General features: G+C 39.5%; 2 protein-coding genes across 4 annotated transcripts; one reads left to right on the forward strand and one right to left on the reverse strand.

The window, feature by feature from the left end:
- Positions 1-316: 316 nt before the first annotated feature.
- ppih (peptidylprolyl isomerase H (cyclophilin H)) lies at positions 317-18,955 on the reverse strand. 2 transcript variants are annotated; one of them, XM_027021157.3, is made up of 9 exons: positions 18,750-18,955; positions 5,972-6,036; positions 5,722-5,745; positions 5,287-5,331; positions 4,353-4,395; positions 2,954-3,046; positions 2,528-2,615; positions 2,173-2,213; positions 317-856 (listed from the first exon to the last, which is right to left on the reverse strand). In XM_027021157.3, exons 1-9 carry the CDS (start codon positions 18,813-18,815, stop codon positions 788-790), a joined length of 534 nt encoding a protein of 177 aa, XP_026876958.1. In that variant the 5' UTR covers positions 18,816-18,955; the 3' UTR covers positions 317-787. The 2 variants fall into 2 exon arrangements, with proteins under 2 accessions (XP_026876958.1, XP_026876959.1); XM_027021158.3 differs by lacking the exon at positions 18,750-18,955 and adding an exon at positions 6,170-6,309.
- si:dkeyp-100a1.6 (putative G-protein coupled receptor 160) lies at positions 6,499-12,340 on the forward strand. 2 transcript variants are annotated; one of them, XM_081703885.1, is made up of 3 exons: positions 6,499-6,682; positions 8,178-8,490; positions 10,958-12,340. In XM_081703885.1, exon 3 carries the CDS (start codon positions 10,993-10,995, stop codon positions 12,103-12,105), a length of 1,113 nt encoding a protein of 370 aa, XP_081560011.1. In that variant the 5' UTR covers positions 6,499-6,682; positions 8,178-8,490; positions 10,958-10,992; the 3' UTR covers positions 12,106-12,340. The 2 variants fall into 2 exon arrangements, with proteins under 2 accessions (XP_081560011.1, XP_026876957.2); XM_027021156.3 differs by having other exon boundaries at positions 8,287-8,490.
- Positions 18,956-19,559: the final 604 nt, after the last annotated feature.

A 19,559-nucleotide genomic window follows, 5' to 3' on the forward strand; every position in this document is an offset into this window, starting at 1 on the left:
ATCCAAGGCGGGGGTGGGGGGTTGGGGGGTGGGTAGGTTGGGACGTGGGGCTAGGGTAACGAGCAGAGAGAGCAAAAACTGCAACAGTAAGGAACAGGCATTAAATGACAGGCCTAAAGCAAAGGGTCAGTTTGGCTTTAGCTTAAGTGGGTTCCTTCTGAAGTCTGTATTTCTTAAAGCTACACTCCTTGAACTATTCTGGTTGGTAAATTTGAGTTCCTTAGGCTGTCAAAGGAGATAAATTGCACCAAAATATGAAATTTATATAAACCAAAACATCATGAAAGTCTTTGTTAAAAAAGAAAGAATAAAATGATTTATTACAAAAACATTTCCTGAAATTTATTCAAGGGTTCTTGAAAGCAGTAAAACACTGAGCAATTGGATCTAAAAGTGATCCAAAATGTTCAATGAAATTATTCTCGTTGTGGAAAAATATATGCCAGTATCCACAAAATGCATATTTAATTTATGAATTTACAGAAGGGAATAGACAACAGTTATTCCTCAATAATTATAATTTGTTGCTCAAGGCAAAAAATGGCTAGTGATCTGGTGAGAAAGTCTACACAGCCCACAGGGATGTTGTTCAATGGTCACTGTAAATCACAGACACCAAAGGCAAGCATTTAAAGCCAGATCAAGGACAACACACCCCCAACCCAAATTTCTGAAAAAGTAAATCATATGATCTTCTATATTTCTTTTAGCTGACAATATTAACAAAGGTCTGCCTACATGCAGATATGTACCACCAACAATAAATAATGGTGATTAAAAAAAATCTTCACATCTCTCCACACTGGGCAATGACGATAGGTAGCTTGGGTTTGTTGTTGGGTCCTGTGGGCACATTCTGCAAACAGATATTTAAAGACAACAATTAACCTCAAAAGTGCCTATTGATTTAGATGGTTAATTTTCAAAAATAGTTCCAAAAATTAATCTGCAACCGATGGAAACGGACAAACCCACCAACAGATAGAATACTGTCCCTAAGTATCTGTGTTAGTTTTTGTTGCTTAGGCTTTGCATTTCAGCACATCTCAGATTTGAAATGAAAAACATCAGTAAAGCAGACCGTCACCTTTAATCGAAGGCTATGCATCCTTGCATTCATACTGAGAGGACTGTGAAGGAATATAATCCCATTTTATACATACTCCTCACATTTTAGAAGACCAAATGTAATTGGGCAGTTGGCTGTGCAGACATTGTTTTGTGCAGCTGTGTGTATGGCTGCATAATTTGTTCATACACAAGATTGATGCTAGAGGTGGCTTTAAGCATCTGGGCACTGGTGGTGCTGTCCTTCAACATCAGAACCAAATACCAGTGCTGAGAAAGCATATGAGATTGAAAAATCCAAATAAATATTTGGCTTTGCTTATACTTGACTAGGTTTCAGATGGTTTACTACAAGATGTTAACAGAAAGGCCACGTTACATGGTGGTAAAAAGCACATTAAAAAGCACCAAAAGAGTATGCAGAAAAAGGTCCACTCAGTATAAAGTACACTGCCTGGCCAAAAAAAAAAAAAAAAGGTAATCACCTGGATTTACCTAAGCAAATAGGTAAGAGCCTTCCATTGGATAATTACTGCATGGGTGATTAATGTTTCAGCTGGCAACAAGTTATTTAACCCTAACTGTTAAACAATTTGTTCTCATTTGTTAAACAACCATGTCGAAAGACACATCCTATGGTCGTGGAAAAGATGTTAATCTGTTTCAGAAGGGTGAAATTATTGGCATGCATCAAGCAGCGAAAACATCTAAGGAGATTGCTTATTTTTTTGGCCAAGCAGTGTATATAAATATATAGGAACCAAACAAACAAAAAACTGCAGAGATTTAAAGACTGCATTGTATGCAGTCTCCATTCACAAATTCAGCTGAGAAGGCAACATGAGCTTTTGAAAATGAGGTCAGAAAGGCATTTAAAGTTATAATGAACTCATTTCATATGTTACTACAAGACTATTTAACTACAGCCTTATGGCCAAAACAGTGGTCTGGACGCACTGGATAAAACCCAATACAAATGGACTTGTTCAGACTTCCTTGCTGCATACTAAATCATCACCATCATCTGTGACTGGTCGAGGTGACCTTGTGTTGTAGGCTTCAGTGGCTGTTATTTTGTGACTCCCTCTAGTAAATTCAGCTCACCTCAATTTTTCTCATTACAAGCAAACCATCCACCACTTTCCCTGAAATGAAGGTAAAAAAAAACAAAAAACACATCAAACATCAAGTACAACAATTGCCGATTAATCATTCAAACAACAAAATTAGGTTTGGATTTAGTTTTGATTCATGCTTTCTTTCCATGGAGAAATGCATGGAGAATTCCTACAATAAAAGCTTTGAGTGACAGCAAAACTCCAACCTCATCAGCTTCTTTGCTCATTAGAAGAAAACAATTCAGGAATGCTGCTTCCCCAGTTCCCCAATATGCAATGGTGTTCAACTAATCCTCCAAGAGACATGGAAATTATAGCCACATGTAGCTACCATCACTCACCAAATACCACATGCTTCCCATCTAACCAGTCACATTTTGTGCAGGTTATGAAAAACTGGCAGCCATTCGTCCCTGGGCCACTATTTGCCTGTTTAGAAAAGGAAAGTTTCCAATGCTGGTGTTAACAGGTGTATATTTATGAGAAGTACAAGTTCAGGGCTGCAAAATGTCATTTCTAATTACAATGGTTACAGCTGGATGATACTACAATGAAATGTCATCTCATGACATCCCACTCTGAAGTGAGAAGTGAGCAACAGTGGACCAGTAATATGTAGCTTCCAAAATGTGCATGGGGTGTGAGGGGTGGGTACAAGGATAAAACACCACTAGCATCCCAGCACAATCACTGTCCTCCATTTCACACATGCACACATCTGTGTGTCACTGACTAGACACAGAAGTTGTAGTGTGAGACAGGCTTACCATAGAGAGAAGGCCTGGGGCAGAGTGTTTGAGTTTAAAGTTCTCATCTGCAAATGGTCCTCTGTAGATACTGCAAATTCCTGTGCCATCTGACTGTAACAAAACATGGATTTTGTACATTTAACATGCATACTCCACTCCTTATGAATTAAATAAGTTGCAACTGACGAGTTTGACCACTAGGGGGCGAGGGCAGACAGTCTACTGTATGACTGCTGCTCTAATAGTCATCGCAAATAACTTAAAAAGACTGGTATTTTTAATCTTCATTTCATCACGTCTTAAAAGCTGCATTCTTTAGTCCAATTTTTTTTCATTCCTTATTTTATCATTCATTTTCAAGAAAACCCAGATGCCTTTATCTACATGCTTTATACATTTTACAGTGAAAAAATTACATTATCTCTCTCTCCACCATAAACCTGCAAGTAATACGTTCTGCAACCAATGCTGTTCTAGTGATTTATGTTCTTTTAATAATATGTATTCACAGATCAAAAGGTCATTGTTCAGTTAGCACACTTAGTCCATGGCTGGCTGTGAAAATTGGCCACGTTCTTGAGCAAGGGCTCAAATATTTGGCATGTCATCAAGATAACTGTATAACAGCTTTTAATGTTCTGAATAAATTTTTGCTTAGGTGCTGTTTGGACTGTGGCAGTATCATGAGGATGTCCCTTTATGAAACTGATACCCTTTATGAAAAGGGTATAAACATTTTATATTTTAGGCTTAAACAAATGGGTAAGATACATTCTTTACACAGTTTAGCAACACTAACAAATCTCATTGATCCATAGGTTTTAAAATTATTCAGACACACATTATTAATATTTGGTGAAGTGACACCTGGCAAGACCCCACTCTGCAATTCTTAACAAGGTTGATGAACACTTGCTAAGGGATCTTGTCTGTGAACAACATTTCCAGTTCCTTCCTGGGTCTTCACATGTGGACTGCCCTCTTCCAATTCACATCACAGGATTTCAGTTGTGTTCAAAGACTGAGAGGGCCATTGCAAAACTTTGATTTTGTGTTCCTACAACCATTTCTGGGTAGACTTTGATGTGTGTTTGGGGTTATTATCTTGCTGAAAAGTCCACACCTGGCCAGATTTCACCCTTTGGGCAGAGGGAGACGTATATTGGACTAAAGTCTCCAGATATTTAGTGGAATTAATTATGCCAGTATGCACAAAGCATTGACGATCCGTCACCATGTTTGTGGATTTTTGGCATTTTATATATGTGTGTGTGTGTTGTGTGTGTGTGTGTTGTGTGTATGTGCAAATACACCAGAGTCTATGCAAAATCCCAAGTTTGGGATCCACATTTACATGAAACCCCCCACCTCCACACATATACAAACTCCTTTCAGCAGATTTGCCACCCAGACTTACATTTACAAAATCGCCTCCTTGAATCATGAAGTCCTTAATCACTCTGGGTAAAAAAGGTAGAAGAAAATTATTTCGGGGATTTCACAGTTCAACTGTTTAAAAAACAAACAAACAAACAAACAAACAAAAAAAAAACGGAGAAAAACAAACACCACAGAAGATGTGGTTTTCCTCCCACATGGTGCTTAGGTGCCACTACAATCACAAAACAGCATTTCTATAATCAAATTATTTTTTTACGTTTGATAAGATAAACTTTTAAAGGTTGTTTTTTAGGGGGAGGAAAGCTCATTGTCTGATAACATTTCAAATTAGTCTTTGTCCCCACATTTTTAAGGAAGTGCAAAGATGTTTGAGGAAGCAGTTTCAAGAAGCAAATTTGGTGGGCTATATTTAATATGTATGTTTAATATCAAGACAACAAAGCACTGCTGTATAAGAGTGTCTACTAAATGTAAGCACTTCATTTTTGCTACAATTAGGTAGGTCACCATTCACAAAGAAACGGTTTTCAAACATTGGTATCAAACACAGTAGTGACTTCATATCTGAGGCAGGCTGTGTACATTACAGCCCTACATACAACTTCTTATAGTAGATTAAATGCTGATATTATGATCTCTATGCCCCAGAGCTAACATTCACAGCAACACGAACGCCTCCTAACATGACATGCTGTTTAAGTGGTGAAGTCATTCCTCTGCACTTTCTTCCAACAGTGCTGAAGTGGAGCAATGGAGTAGCATTGTAACTAGCGTAAGAGCAGCATCACATTATCAGTATTAAACAACAACACAGGGCTTCAGACTGAAGTTATTTGTGAAACCCTGAACAAAACAGTTCCCTTCTGGAAGAGTCTGAGGGCTGCCAACAGACATACACTTTCCCATACACAGATGTACTCTGGACAGACAACAGAAAACCACGGCCTTACCTATGGAACGTGCATCCTTTGTATCCGATTGGAACTCCATCTTTCCTGGGAAAGGATTTGCATGACATCAGTGCAAATGAAGGAAGATTGACATCACAACAGCCATTAAATACTGTCCAATACTGTTCCTCTAGGACTGAATTTTGCTAGATTCAGAAGCTTTGCTTTGCATATGAAAGCATACTGTAGAAGCTATTCCTCATCCTGTATGGTACACCTCAGAGGAAATGGTCTCACAGGTTGTGAGTCAATGATGACTGTATTTTTCATTATTTTTAAACCACTTAAAGATTAAGTAAAAGTGTTACTAGCCAAGCATGAGATTTGACATCAAGTGGGCTGACAAAGATGAGCGTTTTGAAAGCTCCAGTACAGAGTGGTTGCTGTAAATAGGAGCCTCATGAGACAAGGTTTCAATTCCTCACTCCAGGTTACCTGAACTCCCCAGTGCAGAACTGCCTGCAAGACAATACAAAAGGTGTGTCACTGCTGGAGGCACAGCACAGAGACGGCACAGACAGGTACCGCACACTGCAGTGGCTGCTACATGCCATTCACATAACCCGATTTAGTTTCAATCATTTCTACACTAGGTAAATATATTCAGTTATTATTCCATCCAAACCACAGCTTGACTAGAGGGTTATCTTGAAAAAAAATGAACAGGATTAAACTTTCATCCTACCGAAAGTTCTCTGCTGTCTTAGGAACGACATCAGCAAAGAGCTCAATCTTCATTCTTCCAACTTCCTGTAGAGGAAAATATATAGTTTTAATATTTGGATCTCAAACATGTGACTACAGCAGCAATAAATAATTAAATAGATAAATAAGATAAAAATGTATTAATAAAACACACACACACACACACACACACACACACCTCTATATCCATAACTATTAGCCTTATTCATTATCAATAAAAACTTCAGGATAGTCATTGATTTATAAGTGAATAGTGTCCAAGTTGAAATCAGACCCAAGACTCAATCGAGCCCCATTGTTGGACCAAAGGAAGGACCAAAGCTGGTATTGTGTATTGTGCTTCCAGTGTAGGGAAGTGGGAGGTCAAGATCGGCCCCCGAGTCAACCCACAGTGCCCAGGTTGGCAGAAATGGGGCGTGCAAGCTCGAGCTATCCCTGCCCTGCGTGGGCTGGGGGGGGGGCGTACACCCAAGCCCTCTAAAAGAACCCGTTTGTCTGGCTGCATCAATGGAATCATCCATCACTGTACCAAGAGCATTCTACTGCATACTGTGGTCAGTGGCACAGCCGAGGGGGCCTCAGATCTTTGATGTTTCCATAGAAATTACAAAGAAAAAAGACTGGGATGCGAATGGATATGCTGAATGAACCAAAGTCTCAACTTTAAAAACCCATACGTGGACATATGTAGGTAAGTCATAGTACCTGACTTCATTTATACCAATACCAAGCCACAGAATAGAGGTGCATGCTGGTAGACTAAACAGAACTCAATAAGGCAACCAGCTAGAGGTCTGTACTGGTTGAAGTAGAGTATTTATCTGGAGCTTGTGACTTGGTACAGCCCATAATATAAAGTCAAGCTCTTCATGATATAAAGAAATGAAGAAGTGTCAGTGTGTTGCCAGGAATAAAACAAAAAACTAAAAGGGCCATTCTTACATGAACAAACCTCCCACCACCTAAACCAGTGTGTGTGTGTGTGTGTGTTTGTGTGTAGAAGTCTCGCAATAAGTGTTTAAGAGGAGCTTGTCTTTTATGGCAGCATTTTTGCACACATAAGATATAAGATAAAAGAAAGAAACACAGGGCAAAAGGTAAAAACATGCTACAGAATACGTGCCTAGAGCTATACAGCTGATTGACTGTGTAAAGTGTTTTTTTGTGTCTACTGTGCAAGGCAAAGGTATGAATGGACTATAGAGACAGTTGACAGCCTTTTATTAGATATCAAACATATTTGTGATGTTTACAACTTTATGTTTCTACTGCTGCAACACCACAGGTTATCTTGAGAAAGTTTGTTTGTTTGTTAGTTCTTTTTCTTTCTTGCTATCCATCATAAATCTGGTGCAATTGCAAGTTTCAAAAATCTGACGTTATAGACAGGTGAACCAACCTTTACACATATGAAAGGGAAACATTGTACATGCAATAATCGCAACAGGTGAAGATCTGTGTGTGTTTGCACTCATGGCGTTGGTCAACAAACCCTGTTACTATGACAATTAATACTAGCATTTTTGTGTGTATGCTTGCTAGTGGTTTTCATTTTTATTGTCTAAATGTTTAACTGATCAAAGCCATAACACAATTATTTTGTTCATTGTTGAAACATTCAACTGAACAAGCCTTAAAACAATTAATGTGTTTTAACGGTTAACTGAACAAGGAATAAAAATGAATAAACTAAAGAAAATCTTACAAGATTTTGTGTATGTAGCAGTAATTGGGCTATTTGGCCCAAGCACTCCGCTGTCCCAGCTTACTCAAAGTTCCACAGAGCAGATCCATGAGTACCAGGTCCATGCACAAAGGGAGGAGTAAGTGGCAGGTTTGGGCTGCAGCCTCAACTTTACGCTCACCAGTTATCAAGCTTTTAGAGGTTGACCCCCGAAGCAGTCGTCAGGTGCTGGCAATCCAGACAACCAGATGATTATCACGCCCCTAGTTTCAAAAAGGAGTGGTGGCTGACATTTTTGCACTTAAACTTCCACAGTTAAATTGATCCATCTGCAAGCTCAAATGGACCCCATGTTTGTTAAAGGCACGTTTTCAAGCTGTCACATATTAGATTTATTAAACTGTACATGCGTCAACAGTACAGTCACGCAAGCTTAGCAACGTCCGGGAGTGCGGCTTCGTGAATGAACAATTCCTTAAGGGAAATGTTTCTTTTCTTCCAGAGAGCAGAGCTAAACACGCGGCACTGTCCAGCAACGTATGAGCAGGGCTGCTTCACCAGGGGACAACGTGCAGTTAACGATGGGTGTGGTGAGAGGTTGTTTGTTTCAGATTACAGGTGGAATGGGTGTGGAGCAGGGGGTGTGGAGGAGGCAGTTTACACACACACACACCTGTGTGCTTTCCTCGATGCCATTCTCATTCCTGCATGAACAGCCAAGTCGCATTCATCTCAGCCATGAATACGGTTCGATATTGATGGGGTACCAAGCGGCGCACCAGTGCAACGAACACAGGAAAACGACCACGATTCAGGTATCATCTGCTTCAACATGTTCATTAGACATGTCCTTACTTGTTTATGCCTAAAGCTTGCTATTTATCTAAGTTTTAGTTTTTCTTGAATCCATTTGCTTAAGAATTTTTTTAACAAAAAAAGGAGCTGAGGTTCTCTAGAAGAAACAAAAAGAACCTGTTTAGAAAACCAATAGAGCTCTCTTCATCATCAAAGAGAGTAGTCTGGTTCTTTCGTTCACAAAAAAACCACCACCACAACAACTGTGCTAAAATTTAGCACATTTTGCTGTGCTAAAATGTTTTCATGTTTTTGTTATGAAAAACACAAGGTCCGTCATTGGCCAGTGGGGTTATTTAGAATGATGTACAAAAATACGGAAATGCTGTACAGGAAAAGGCATTCTTCTACTCCACAGTGATGAGTGATATGTGATATGATCTACAAATAAAGGTGTTTTAATCTCAGAAATCTACTGACTTGTCTTAGGCCCCAGACAGTCCAGCAAAACTGGTATCACCCTAAAAAAATAATGTACTGTGAACTACAGTGCAATGGTGTTTGGCTGGCTGCAATGTTTGTCAATAATGAACCCCCATGTGATTGATTAGATAGCGAGAGGAAAAAAGCAGATCTTTCTTACAAAGGTGAACTCATTCAACAGTCATGGTTCTGTTAACCTAAATGATTTCTCCCAGAAGTCAAGCCTTTCCACATACAATTAAACACATTAAATACCTTAAATGAATGTATTTAAATTAATATATTAAACACTGTATTAGTGGGAGTTAGTGACTTTGCCCTTGAATGGGATACTTAGTAATGTAATGTATTGTCAGCAAACAAAACAACGGTGGCTTTAAGACACACATATTTTGCAAGTGAAAGGTTACTCCATTTTTAAAATCCACCGCCAGCCCATATTTCATTGTAAATGTCGATTTATTACCATCATTACATTATCTCTGGATTTCACCTATGTTGTTTATGGAAAAAGGAGCCTTGCTTTTTTTTAATTATACATTCCCTTATCCATTTTTAATTTAGAAATCTATACTTGGTTTACCATCTTTTTTTGTGTGATCTCCTTTGTCAAATAATTGCTACGCTCTCAATATATGTATTTTAGATTCCTGCAGTACAAAGTTAGGAAGACAAATTCGGTGGAAATTCTTTAGAGCAAGTTAAAGCTTCAGGATCTTGTTCCACAGAATGTTTGTTTACTGTGGCAAAAGTAAAAGAGAGGGCTTCAAATGTCCACCTGCTGTAAATGAACTCGGGGTTTAGTGCATCTTATGTTTTGCACTGCATGTCCGTGTACTAACTGATTATATGCACTGCTGCCATGCGGGCTTACACCTTCCTGCAAGAAAGAGTTTTTACATTTTTTGGGGAGATTTCATTGATGACTACCCAATAATGTATAATGGTGTTTTTGCCATGATTCGGATTTTCACGTTTTCCTCCATTTTCTTATATAAATTTGATATAATTTATTTAACTTGTGTTTATGAACTGGCAGATGGAGGATTATGCTACTCTTTTTAAAATACTTTTTTTTTTTTATGTTTCCTTCTAGTGGATTTGAGTTGGGAGGGATTAACTGGGCAAATTAACACGATGGTCGTGGCACATTGCTTGTGTTTCTGATTTTAAAAAAATGACACCGATCAGAGATACATATTAAATCATGGACATCATCTACATTGCTTTATCGAAATTTGTTAAAAGCCCTTGTGAACCTCCTCTCCCATCAGGCAGCCTTTTACATAAAATGGACATAATTGTTTACTGTACATAATTAAGTCTCTTTAAAACTGAACAAACCTGAGCAAAACCAGCTAGCATTTTGGATACACTTTTTATCATTTACATGTTTTACAGTGGTGCAATATTCCAGTGGGAGACGCTCTTGTTCAGAGTCAGATGAATGAAAAATCCTGTCTTCTCTGTTGCTCACACCAGATTGTATACATTTCCATGGCAATGTCACCATCAATTTTTATGTCACTGTCAAACTAATACACCTACACAGTTCTGCGCAGGCAGCAGTTCAGGGGGTTTGGGAGCATTTCATTTCTATTAAACTATATTTTTATGTATACGTTTCTTTAGCAACATACCAAAATCATTAGTAAGAGTCCACAGCCTGGCTCACAGCCAAGAATTTTGATGCACACAAGTTTGGTGACTTGCCCACTTCTAACTGATCTACAGTATTATGTAGATGATGGCCTAAAAAAAATAAAATAAATAAAAATAGTGAATTTGCCTTTATATACAAGTCCAACTCTTTATCTATAAATTCTAACTCACACTTAACATCCTTTAACCATTTTGCATGGTTAGCACAGACAGTGTTGTGTAAAATTAAAACTCAACCCTTCCGACAGATCTGTTGATTGTGGTGAGACTTGGAAATGTTATGCGAATATACAAATTATTGTTTTTCATCCGTTTTTTTGTTTTGTTTGTTTGTCACACCAGAGAATAGCAGCTCAGTGAAGAGAACTGGCAGAAATATGTTGGTTCCTCACTTTTCGGAGACGGCCCCGTCAGAGGGCATGTTGGCAATACTGCAGCAGGAGGACAGCAGTGAGTGCGTGGTGGACCAGACGCCGCAGTACTTCTTCCTGCTACTCTCCAAGGTGGCCCTCAACACACTAGTCCTGTCATTCTGGCTTCGCAGCATCACCAAATCTATGCTGGGCATCTACAGCATCTCCATGTATGTGGTGGACCTGCTGCTGGTGTGCAGCATCTCCTGGGCCTGGTGGTTCCGGGAGAACCTCGGCACCCACGTGTCCGTGTGCTTCACCCTGTCTCACGGCTCCGCCGTCTACTCCGTCCTGCCCTTGCCGGTCCTGGCGGCCGGCGCCATCGACTACGCCGCCCGTCGGCACCCCGAGGCCAGCCAATGCTCTGTTGCCAGGGCTGCAGGGCACTGTGGGGTGGTGCTCATGTTGTGGGTGCTGGCCTGCTCCTACTCCTACTGTTACACTGACACGGAGCTGCTGATGGTGGACTACAAGGAGGGAGCGAAGGCTCTCGTGTGTCCTGTGCAGGCATCAATAGTGGTGAGCTTCTTCAGTCTCAACCTGTCGCTTGCCGTGGGCTTCATCCTGCTGCTCTACTACCGGGGACTACCTCACTGGGTTGACCAAGCCAGCAAACTCTCCAGCCAGAGGGCCTGGATATTGGTCCCAAGGAGCAACCAGGCCTTGTCGGCCAAGTTGGAGACCCTCGAAGTAGGGCCGATCAAGGAAGCCCCCGTGGCGGCAGTCAAGGTGGATCAGCAGCCTCCTCTCTTTGTCAGCCTGACTCTGTGCTTCGCCCTTAACTGGACCCCCTACCTTCTCATGTCCATGGCCTGCGACACCCTGGGGTTCACTGTGCCCGCCTACGCCACCGTCAACCTTCTCTGGTCGGCCTGTGCCAACAGCCTGCTAGAGGGCATGGTCATCTGGTACAGCAGTACCGACAACACGCCTCCCTACAAATCATCAGATGACATCTGTGAATGGAGCATCTACTGGCTTTTGAGTAAAGGGTACAGGTGGCAGATGGCCAGCGAGACGCCCCATGACAAATTAAGTTCACCCGAGACAGCTGATATGGCGATTCTGGAGATGTAGGGTAGGGTTTTAAGTCAGAATTGTATAGGTACCATGTGAAGACTAGCCTCTTAGTGAAACTGGAACATTGTGCTGTTTGCATAGGGCCCAGACATTAAAAAACAAAATCAAACCTGACCCATCTTTTGGTACATAGGAAATAAGCCTGCATGCATGGCAACGCCTTTCAAAGCTTCAATGTTTGTATAATAGAGTGTAAATATCATTTTAAATAAACATTAGATTTAAGCCCGTATGATGACCAATTATCACCTTTTGCATCAATACCACCTTTTGCATGAGTACCACCTTTTGTATGTTGAGTAAACAAAAGGATAAAGCAACATGGAAGGTTTGTGCAGCGCAGGGGCAGAGCTTAATGATTAATGACCCAGGAGGTCTGCTCAGAGCAACTTGGGGCCAGTCAGTGTGTTCAAACAAATTGTGATTCAAAAAAAATCTCCAGGCTAGCTAAGGTGCTCCATCTCCATTATCACGCAGCAGACATGCAAAACAAGACATCCTTTAAAATGGGCATTGGTCTTTGTCAAGATTTTGACCCTTCATTCTCTGTATTCCACAGAGGTGATATAGCTTAGCAGAATCATTTGTTATAGTTCATAAATGCAAGTTATAGAATGCCTAATAAGAAGATTATTTAAGATTACAGGACAACAATTTTATAATATGATCATTTTAAGCAGTTTAATGATCATCTGGATTTAATTTCAGTATCAATCACTCGCCACATCCAATGACGAACCACATTCACCAAGCAATGGTGAGCTCATTCCACAAGCAAAACCCCAATGGTCTGAGTTCTGCACAAATTTCAGCAGTAAATCATGACATAGGCCTAATTACAGAAGGAGACAAACAGAAGGTGATTGACGACTACATATAGTTACAGGGGGCAGTGGTAGCACCACCACCACCACCACCACCAAATTGCCACTGTTGGGCCCCTGAGCAAGGCCCTTAACCCTCAGTTGCCAAAGCTGTATATAGTCACAACTGTAACTCACAATGGATAAAAGCGTGAGCTAAATGCTGTAAATTTCCAGGCTGCTTCTTCTAAAATAACAGTGAAGAGACAACGAGGCATGCTTCTCCTCACAGCACCAGCAGACAATTCCCAACATGCACAGAACACAAGAGCAGACTTTTATAGAAAGCAGCACCAGTCACTAAGGTGACACACCCCTGGTCCCCAGTCGCCCGACAAGCTCCTAGAACAATAGCATGGTGAAACCGAGAGAGTGGCAGTAACCCAAGACAAAGAGCTTGAAACGGACTGGAGGGAAACCCATGACACCAACTTTAAGGAGCAAAAACAAAGGGTTACAAATGATGCATATCGTATTACTGAACCTAATAGTGTTCGAGGCTTTGTTGCTCTCAGTATAGGGAGACAATGGTGGTAGATACAGGAGGATTGCTGTCATTTCTGTAATATACTTCAAAGTGCACTTGGAAGCAGCAGCACTATTAGTGTGCTTTTTGACTGGTTCCAAAAAGTGTTATGTAGTGCGACTAAGCACAATTCAGATTTTGAGCTCAGTCCTCCAGTAAGACGCACTAAAATTTGAAGACATTTCGATACTTGTCTGAAGGGCTTTGTCAGATCTAGAGCAGGTGGGAAATTCCCTGCCATTTAATCCTCTGTGGAGGACTCAAACCAGTGACACCATGAGAGGGTCACAGGTTGCTGAAGTCCTGAGGTGGGAATCTGTGTCACATGGGATCAAATGATAGGATCCCATTATAAGCAGATGAAAACAGGTGTCAACCACGCCAAAGTGCACCATAAGTGGGGGGGGGGGGGGAATAAAGCACCCTTAACAAGCATCAAGTACTCTAAATTTGTTAATTACAAAAATGTAGACTGAAAATGTTTTAATGATAGCCTAAACATCAATATAAACACAAACACATACATCAAATTACAGCACAAAGGACTTGGTACCATTAATCCACACATACTGTGGAAGATAAAATATGGATGACGGGTTTGCCCACAAGTCTGAAGGTTAGTCGTGCTTCACCGCTTACTTTCTTTTCATGAACTCAGTATATTGTCTCATCTGGATTAGCTAGCTCTCCTTCCTCAATCAGCTCGAAGCTGAAATGTGCACAGCAGGTAGATATCCCACTGGCTTTCCCTTTTGGGATCCACAATCACCAAGTTGCAGGTGGCCTACACAGCAGTGCTTGGACTGCAGTGGCCTGGAGCCAATTTAGCATAATCATACATACAGATAAGATGCTTTAAGTTTCTGTTCCACAAGCATCCCAAAAACAGGGAATTATGGGGATATGGTGGCAACATGCTTGTTGCTGAGAAGAGAACATTTGTTGTGTTTGTGGCCTTTGAGGAAATAAGAGTTTCGTGCCTTAGAGGTTGCTATTATGTCTATTGAGTATTCTCACAGTCGATCCACACAGAGGATAGTGGTGTTCTGTCTGGTTTTTAACCTCTGTTTGATGTAATGGTGATCCTGCTGGACTTTGCTGTTGTTTGGGCAAAACAAACAACATTCATGTGACTTCTTTTCATGACGTTTGGCAAACCTCCGTCTTGCAGTTTTGTTGTGATTTGTTAGTAATGACTTTCTTCTTGGGTGTTAGCCATGAAGGATGCCTTCAGTTGACATATGGGGAAGTGTTTGGACACTCGACTCTAGACTCACATTTGTTTCACCGTCTGTAATTTCAGTGTGGTGTGTCTAACCTAACTGCTTTAATTATACATAATGAAATGATATCCTGTTGTTTAAATTAAAATGAATGGTGTTCTCAGGTTTTGCTATATACTGTATCTGAGAGTTAGAAACAAAATAAAAACTCTCCAGACAGCCTGACAGGTCTACAAAGGCTAAAACATTGTTTGTGTAATAATATCTCTGGAATAATCTAATATTATATTCCAGGGAAACAGGACAAAATTAAGATGCTAGTCCAGTCTTAGCAATGCTACAAGGAAGCAGGATAGAGAGGGTTAGAGTTATCAATATAAACACATATGGCTGTGTACCAATAACTGGCACATACTTGTGAACATAAAACATGGATGATGGTTTGTCCACAAGTCCGAAGGTTAGTTGTAGCATAATCATACATTTAAATTGGGCAAAAACAGCTACTTTCTTAAGAAAAATGCAAATCCTTCTTACAGATAATCACGTCATCATGTGTGCGCACTTCAGCAGAATATGGAGACAGTGGGACAGGTTGCAAAATCCATGACAGCCACTCTACCACACGAAACCAACAGAATTTCATACAAGCCTTCATATCATGACAGCATGCACACCGCCAAGCAGCTTTTAGTGAACCATGGACAGTGATGGAGACTACCACCACCAAAGTGATATTGTTAACAGCTTTTTTGTAAGTCGATTGGCACAGCGGGCGATCAAAAATAAATATATATATAAATAAAAACCATTTTATTTATTTATAATTTTATATATATATATATATATATATATATATATATATATATATATATATATATATATATAAATGCTACAATTTATTTGGAAAAACTGTCATTATGCATAATTACCAACTTTTATTAAACAATCTAGAAAATGGCATGGGCAATAAATTCAATGTCCTCCTCATTAGTGGAAATGTTACTTACATCATAACCAACTATTTCCATTTATTTATATTTTTTGCTCACACATTTAGAGTTAAGATATAACCGGTCAATTACTGTCATTTGAAAATCATCTCTCATTGAATTCCTATTGCTTGACCCTCTGGAAATGTATTGATGGACCACCAATAACCAACATTCTTTCCAGCAACTATATATGCATCAAAATTCTGATTAAAAACACAAACATACTTTTTTCATTTAAGACTTCACATTCCAACACAAACTGAATAGTAAAGATGTCACGATATAAAATTTTCACTACACGATTATCGTGGCCAACAGAATTCTGTGACAGTGCCCCCTCACCGGCAGCCTCCATCAGGTGATGTTGGCATTCTACGTGGCATTTATGTTTCGTTTTCTGCACATGTTCTCCGTTTTGGTTTATTGCCACGTCCCACTCAGGTGGTGCATGTTTTCTTCAGTTATTGCACCAAATGTGTGTTACTATGTAATTTTGTTCTTTCCTTTATAAGATGATTCTATTTGTATGACTGATGTCAGTCATTGAAGTTACATTGGATTTTTTATTTTTTTTGGTCCTGTTGGTGCATGTTTACATTTAGTTTCGAACTCTTCAGTTGGAAACTCGTGTTTGCTTCCTTCTTTTCTCTGCACGTTCTATGCCTGTGACAAATACTTGACTATTGCGATATCTATAGAAAATCAGAACAAATGTTTCTTTAAGAAAAATGTAACCTACAGATCATGCCCTGACGGAGTAGGTGGTTGGTGTGCAAGTAGCTGAACTTAAATGGGAGAGCTACATATGAGCAGGTTACAGCTCTTTTAGCGTTACAGACTTTTGAGTTGTGCATACATGTGTAACTGATGTTTGTGTAGTTAAATATATACTTGCAAAATACCAGCATATGTCACTAAAGTTATATGTTTATTGGCCTATGATGCTTTCTGGTTTTGAAGGTTTGCTACTTGTTTCAGTGTTTCTGGTAGTAAATCCATGTTTAATATTAATCTGTTCATAATTTAAACAATCCTTGATGAGAATTTGTTTGCTGATATTAGTTGTTAAGTGGTAGGTTATAATACTATGCTAAGCTAATGAGGCTCATAGCTGTAATGTTAACTAGTGCTAAATTACAGAATTGTTTTGTTCTTTCCTGTATTACTTCAGACCGCAACACGACTCAGTTGTCACTACCTTGTTTGAAAATAATTTGGTGCTTGAAGCCTAGTGAATTATAAGGTTAAACATCTCAATATAAGGTTATACATCTCAAAATAATTGTTCTACATTATCTTGTTGGCCCAGTGTTACATTTACATTTTATGCCATTTAGCTGACACTTTATCCAAAAAAAAAGGTGTATTTGTGACTGAGTACAACTTGAGCAATTGAGGATTAAGGGCCTTGCTCAAGGGTCCAACAGTGGCAACTTGGCAGTAGGCTTGAACCAGAAACCTTCCAATTACAAGTCAAGTACCTTAACCACTGAGCTACCACTGCTCCTAATCCAGTGTCCAGTGCTCCAGCTGGACTGCGTTGCTGTTCAGGGAAGCAAACACAGGTTTTTACAGCTCCACCAAGATGGCCTGTCTTCTGTCGCACAATGATCATCTCCTCCTCTGTGGTTCTATGGAGTTTGTATTCTGTTAACTGGTGGTGGGGACTGAAAGATTGCCATCTTGAACTCGACTCCACAGAGTTTGCCTGTTTAGTGAAAGTCTGCACTTCATGGACTTTGAACTTGACTTTACATATTGGTATAATAATTGGCATTTAAACAGAAATATTGAACTGGTCAGACTGTAATGAAGGGTCCATATATTAAAGGAAACTGAAAAGCATCAGTTCACATGGATGACAAGTGTGTGGAGAGATGTTCTACGACTCTTCAGTGAGACAAATGAAAAGTGCAAATATAAGATCTTTACAAGTTCCTGATTAGGTTTAATTAAGATGCCTTTCGAAGAGATGGCTTTTCAGTCACCGTCTGAAGACAGTAAGGGATTCTGCTGTACTAATTTCAGTTATGATGCTGAACTAAACATTCTGAATAAGAGGCCTGTTTGTATTTACCCATCAAAACTGAGTAGATAATGTCGGTTACGTTAGGCTAACATGAATTATGTATTTTACTGTGCTACTTTAAATGAACTTAAGCATTCACCTGCAGAGTAACAAGACACGCCATGTACTCCCGTATCATTGCAGACCTACTTAGCACACAGACACACACATTTTGGGCAACAATAGGCCATCTGACTACACAATAAAAGAGATGGGTCATTTCGTTCAAACAGCATTATTGTCAGCGTGTAAAAAGCTACTTTAGTAACACGCAGTTGTAAATTCCCACATTTCTGATGATTTTTCATGACGCTGACAGCAAGAGCTTGTTTTACAGTTTTATGCAGTTATGTAAAATAAATCTATGTAACACTGTAGTCATCCAACCAATGATTAGGTTAGATAATCATATAGATTAGGCACACAAAATAATCACGGAGATTTAGCTAATACTATTTAGCAGGGAGTGCACAATGTGATACGTGAACATGTTAAATTACATGCGGCAGGCTTTTCTGAGAATAACGGAATACTAGCTCAATTTTTGAGTCATTAAGAATCTTAGAGGGAAAAATGTGTCACACTGTCAAATTACAAATCACACTGTCATTGTGTCAAACCACAATGTGCTCGACTCCACCCCGTCGTGTCAACCTAATACATTTTATTTGTGACCACAGACATGGGTACCTCTTGCGAGTTGGGTAGCTACCAGGCAAGGCTTACGACGTGTTTGCGCGGAGGAGGCTAAAGGTTTGTCACGAAGACGTTATATCATGAGAATAGCGTCACATCAAAGGGAACCCATAGTATTAATTCGCAGACTCCAACGGTAAGGATGGCTAAACAAGCACGCCGTTATCACCGGTGACCCGTCGCTGTATTTGAACATCACACCACGAACTTCTTGATTAGCGTTAGCAACCTAGCTTGGAGATTATGTAAATGTGAAAAGATGTTAGTTACCTGTCCCCCGATTGTAACATCAAAGAACACAATTGGGTTATTGGGATTTGAAGGTTGGACGTTCATTGTAGAAAGTCAGGCGTAGAAAAAAACAAAACAAAATATAGTTGCTAGGTTTATCTATTGTACAACGAGCAGAACATGCGGAACCAACGATTCAAAAAAAGACCACGACGGAAAGCGCAAGTAGACATTTCTACGAGTACTCAGGAAGGACACGCTCGCCTTTCAAAGTCGTTCATATTACTTGTGATGAGATTTTGTGTACTATAATTCTTTTATCTTTACCATAATATTGTTCAATTACGTATTTTTTGTTTTCTCAGAAACAAATGACAAACACCAGATATTTTTCCGGCCTCAAAGCAAAACAAGCGAGCAACCTGCAAATGTAATTTACTTGACGTCCTTTTATGTTAGAGCTGATTTATGTTCAAATCAGACTAAACTTGCTATTGTTTAATTTACAATACTTGACATTAACACATTACCTCTATTAAAATACACAAATATGAAATGTACACATTTAACATAACTTAATCAGTTTTAAATGGATTAATCATCACCTTCCTCCTCCAATGAAATCCATATGTAATTATGTATCAAAAGTGTACCACTTTGTTGCAGCAGTTAAATCAATGACTACTTGATCTTGATGTTTTTAATGTTTTACAGTATGCAGTTTGGTAATATGATAATTCCAATCCTGGTGAGATATAGATATGTTCTTTACCCAGTACTCGTATAGAAATCAATTAGTATAGTCAGACTGTAATCATGAGTTTGCAGACCCTGTGTGTCCTATGAACT

This window comes from Electrophorus electricus, chromosome 20 (assembly GCF_041902795.1).
Source record: "Electrophorus electricus isolate QZ-2024a chromosome 20, ASM4190279v1, whole genome shotgun sequence".
NCBI lineage: Eukaryota > Metazoa > Chordata > Actinopteri > Gymnotiformes > Gymnotidae > Electrophorus > Electrophorus electricus.

What these genes read in the sequence shown, in the direction of transcription:
- si:dkeyp-100a1.6 (XM_081703885.1), top strand. Translation starts at nt 10,993, where the DNA reads ATGTTGGTTCCTCACTTTTCGGAGACGGCCCCGTCAGAGGGCATGTTG.
- ppih (XM_027021157.3), bottom strand. Translation starts at nt 18,815, where the DNA reads ATGAACGTCCAACCTTCAAATCCCAATAACCCAATTGTGTTCTTTGAT. An exon ending in ATGTTACAATCGGGGGACAG is followed by an intron (nt 6,037 to 18,749) that starts GTAACTAACATC and finishes TTTCCTCTACAG; the next exon opens with GAAGTTGGAAGAATGAAGAT. An exon ending in TTGTAATGAGAAAAATTGAG is followed by an intron (nt 857 to 2,172) that starts GTGAGCTGAATT and finishes ATCTGTTTGCAG; the next exon opens with AATGTGCCCACAGGACCCAA.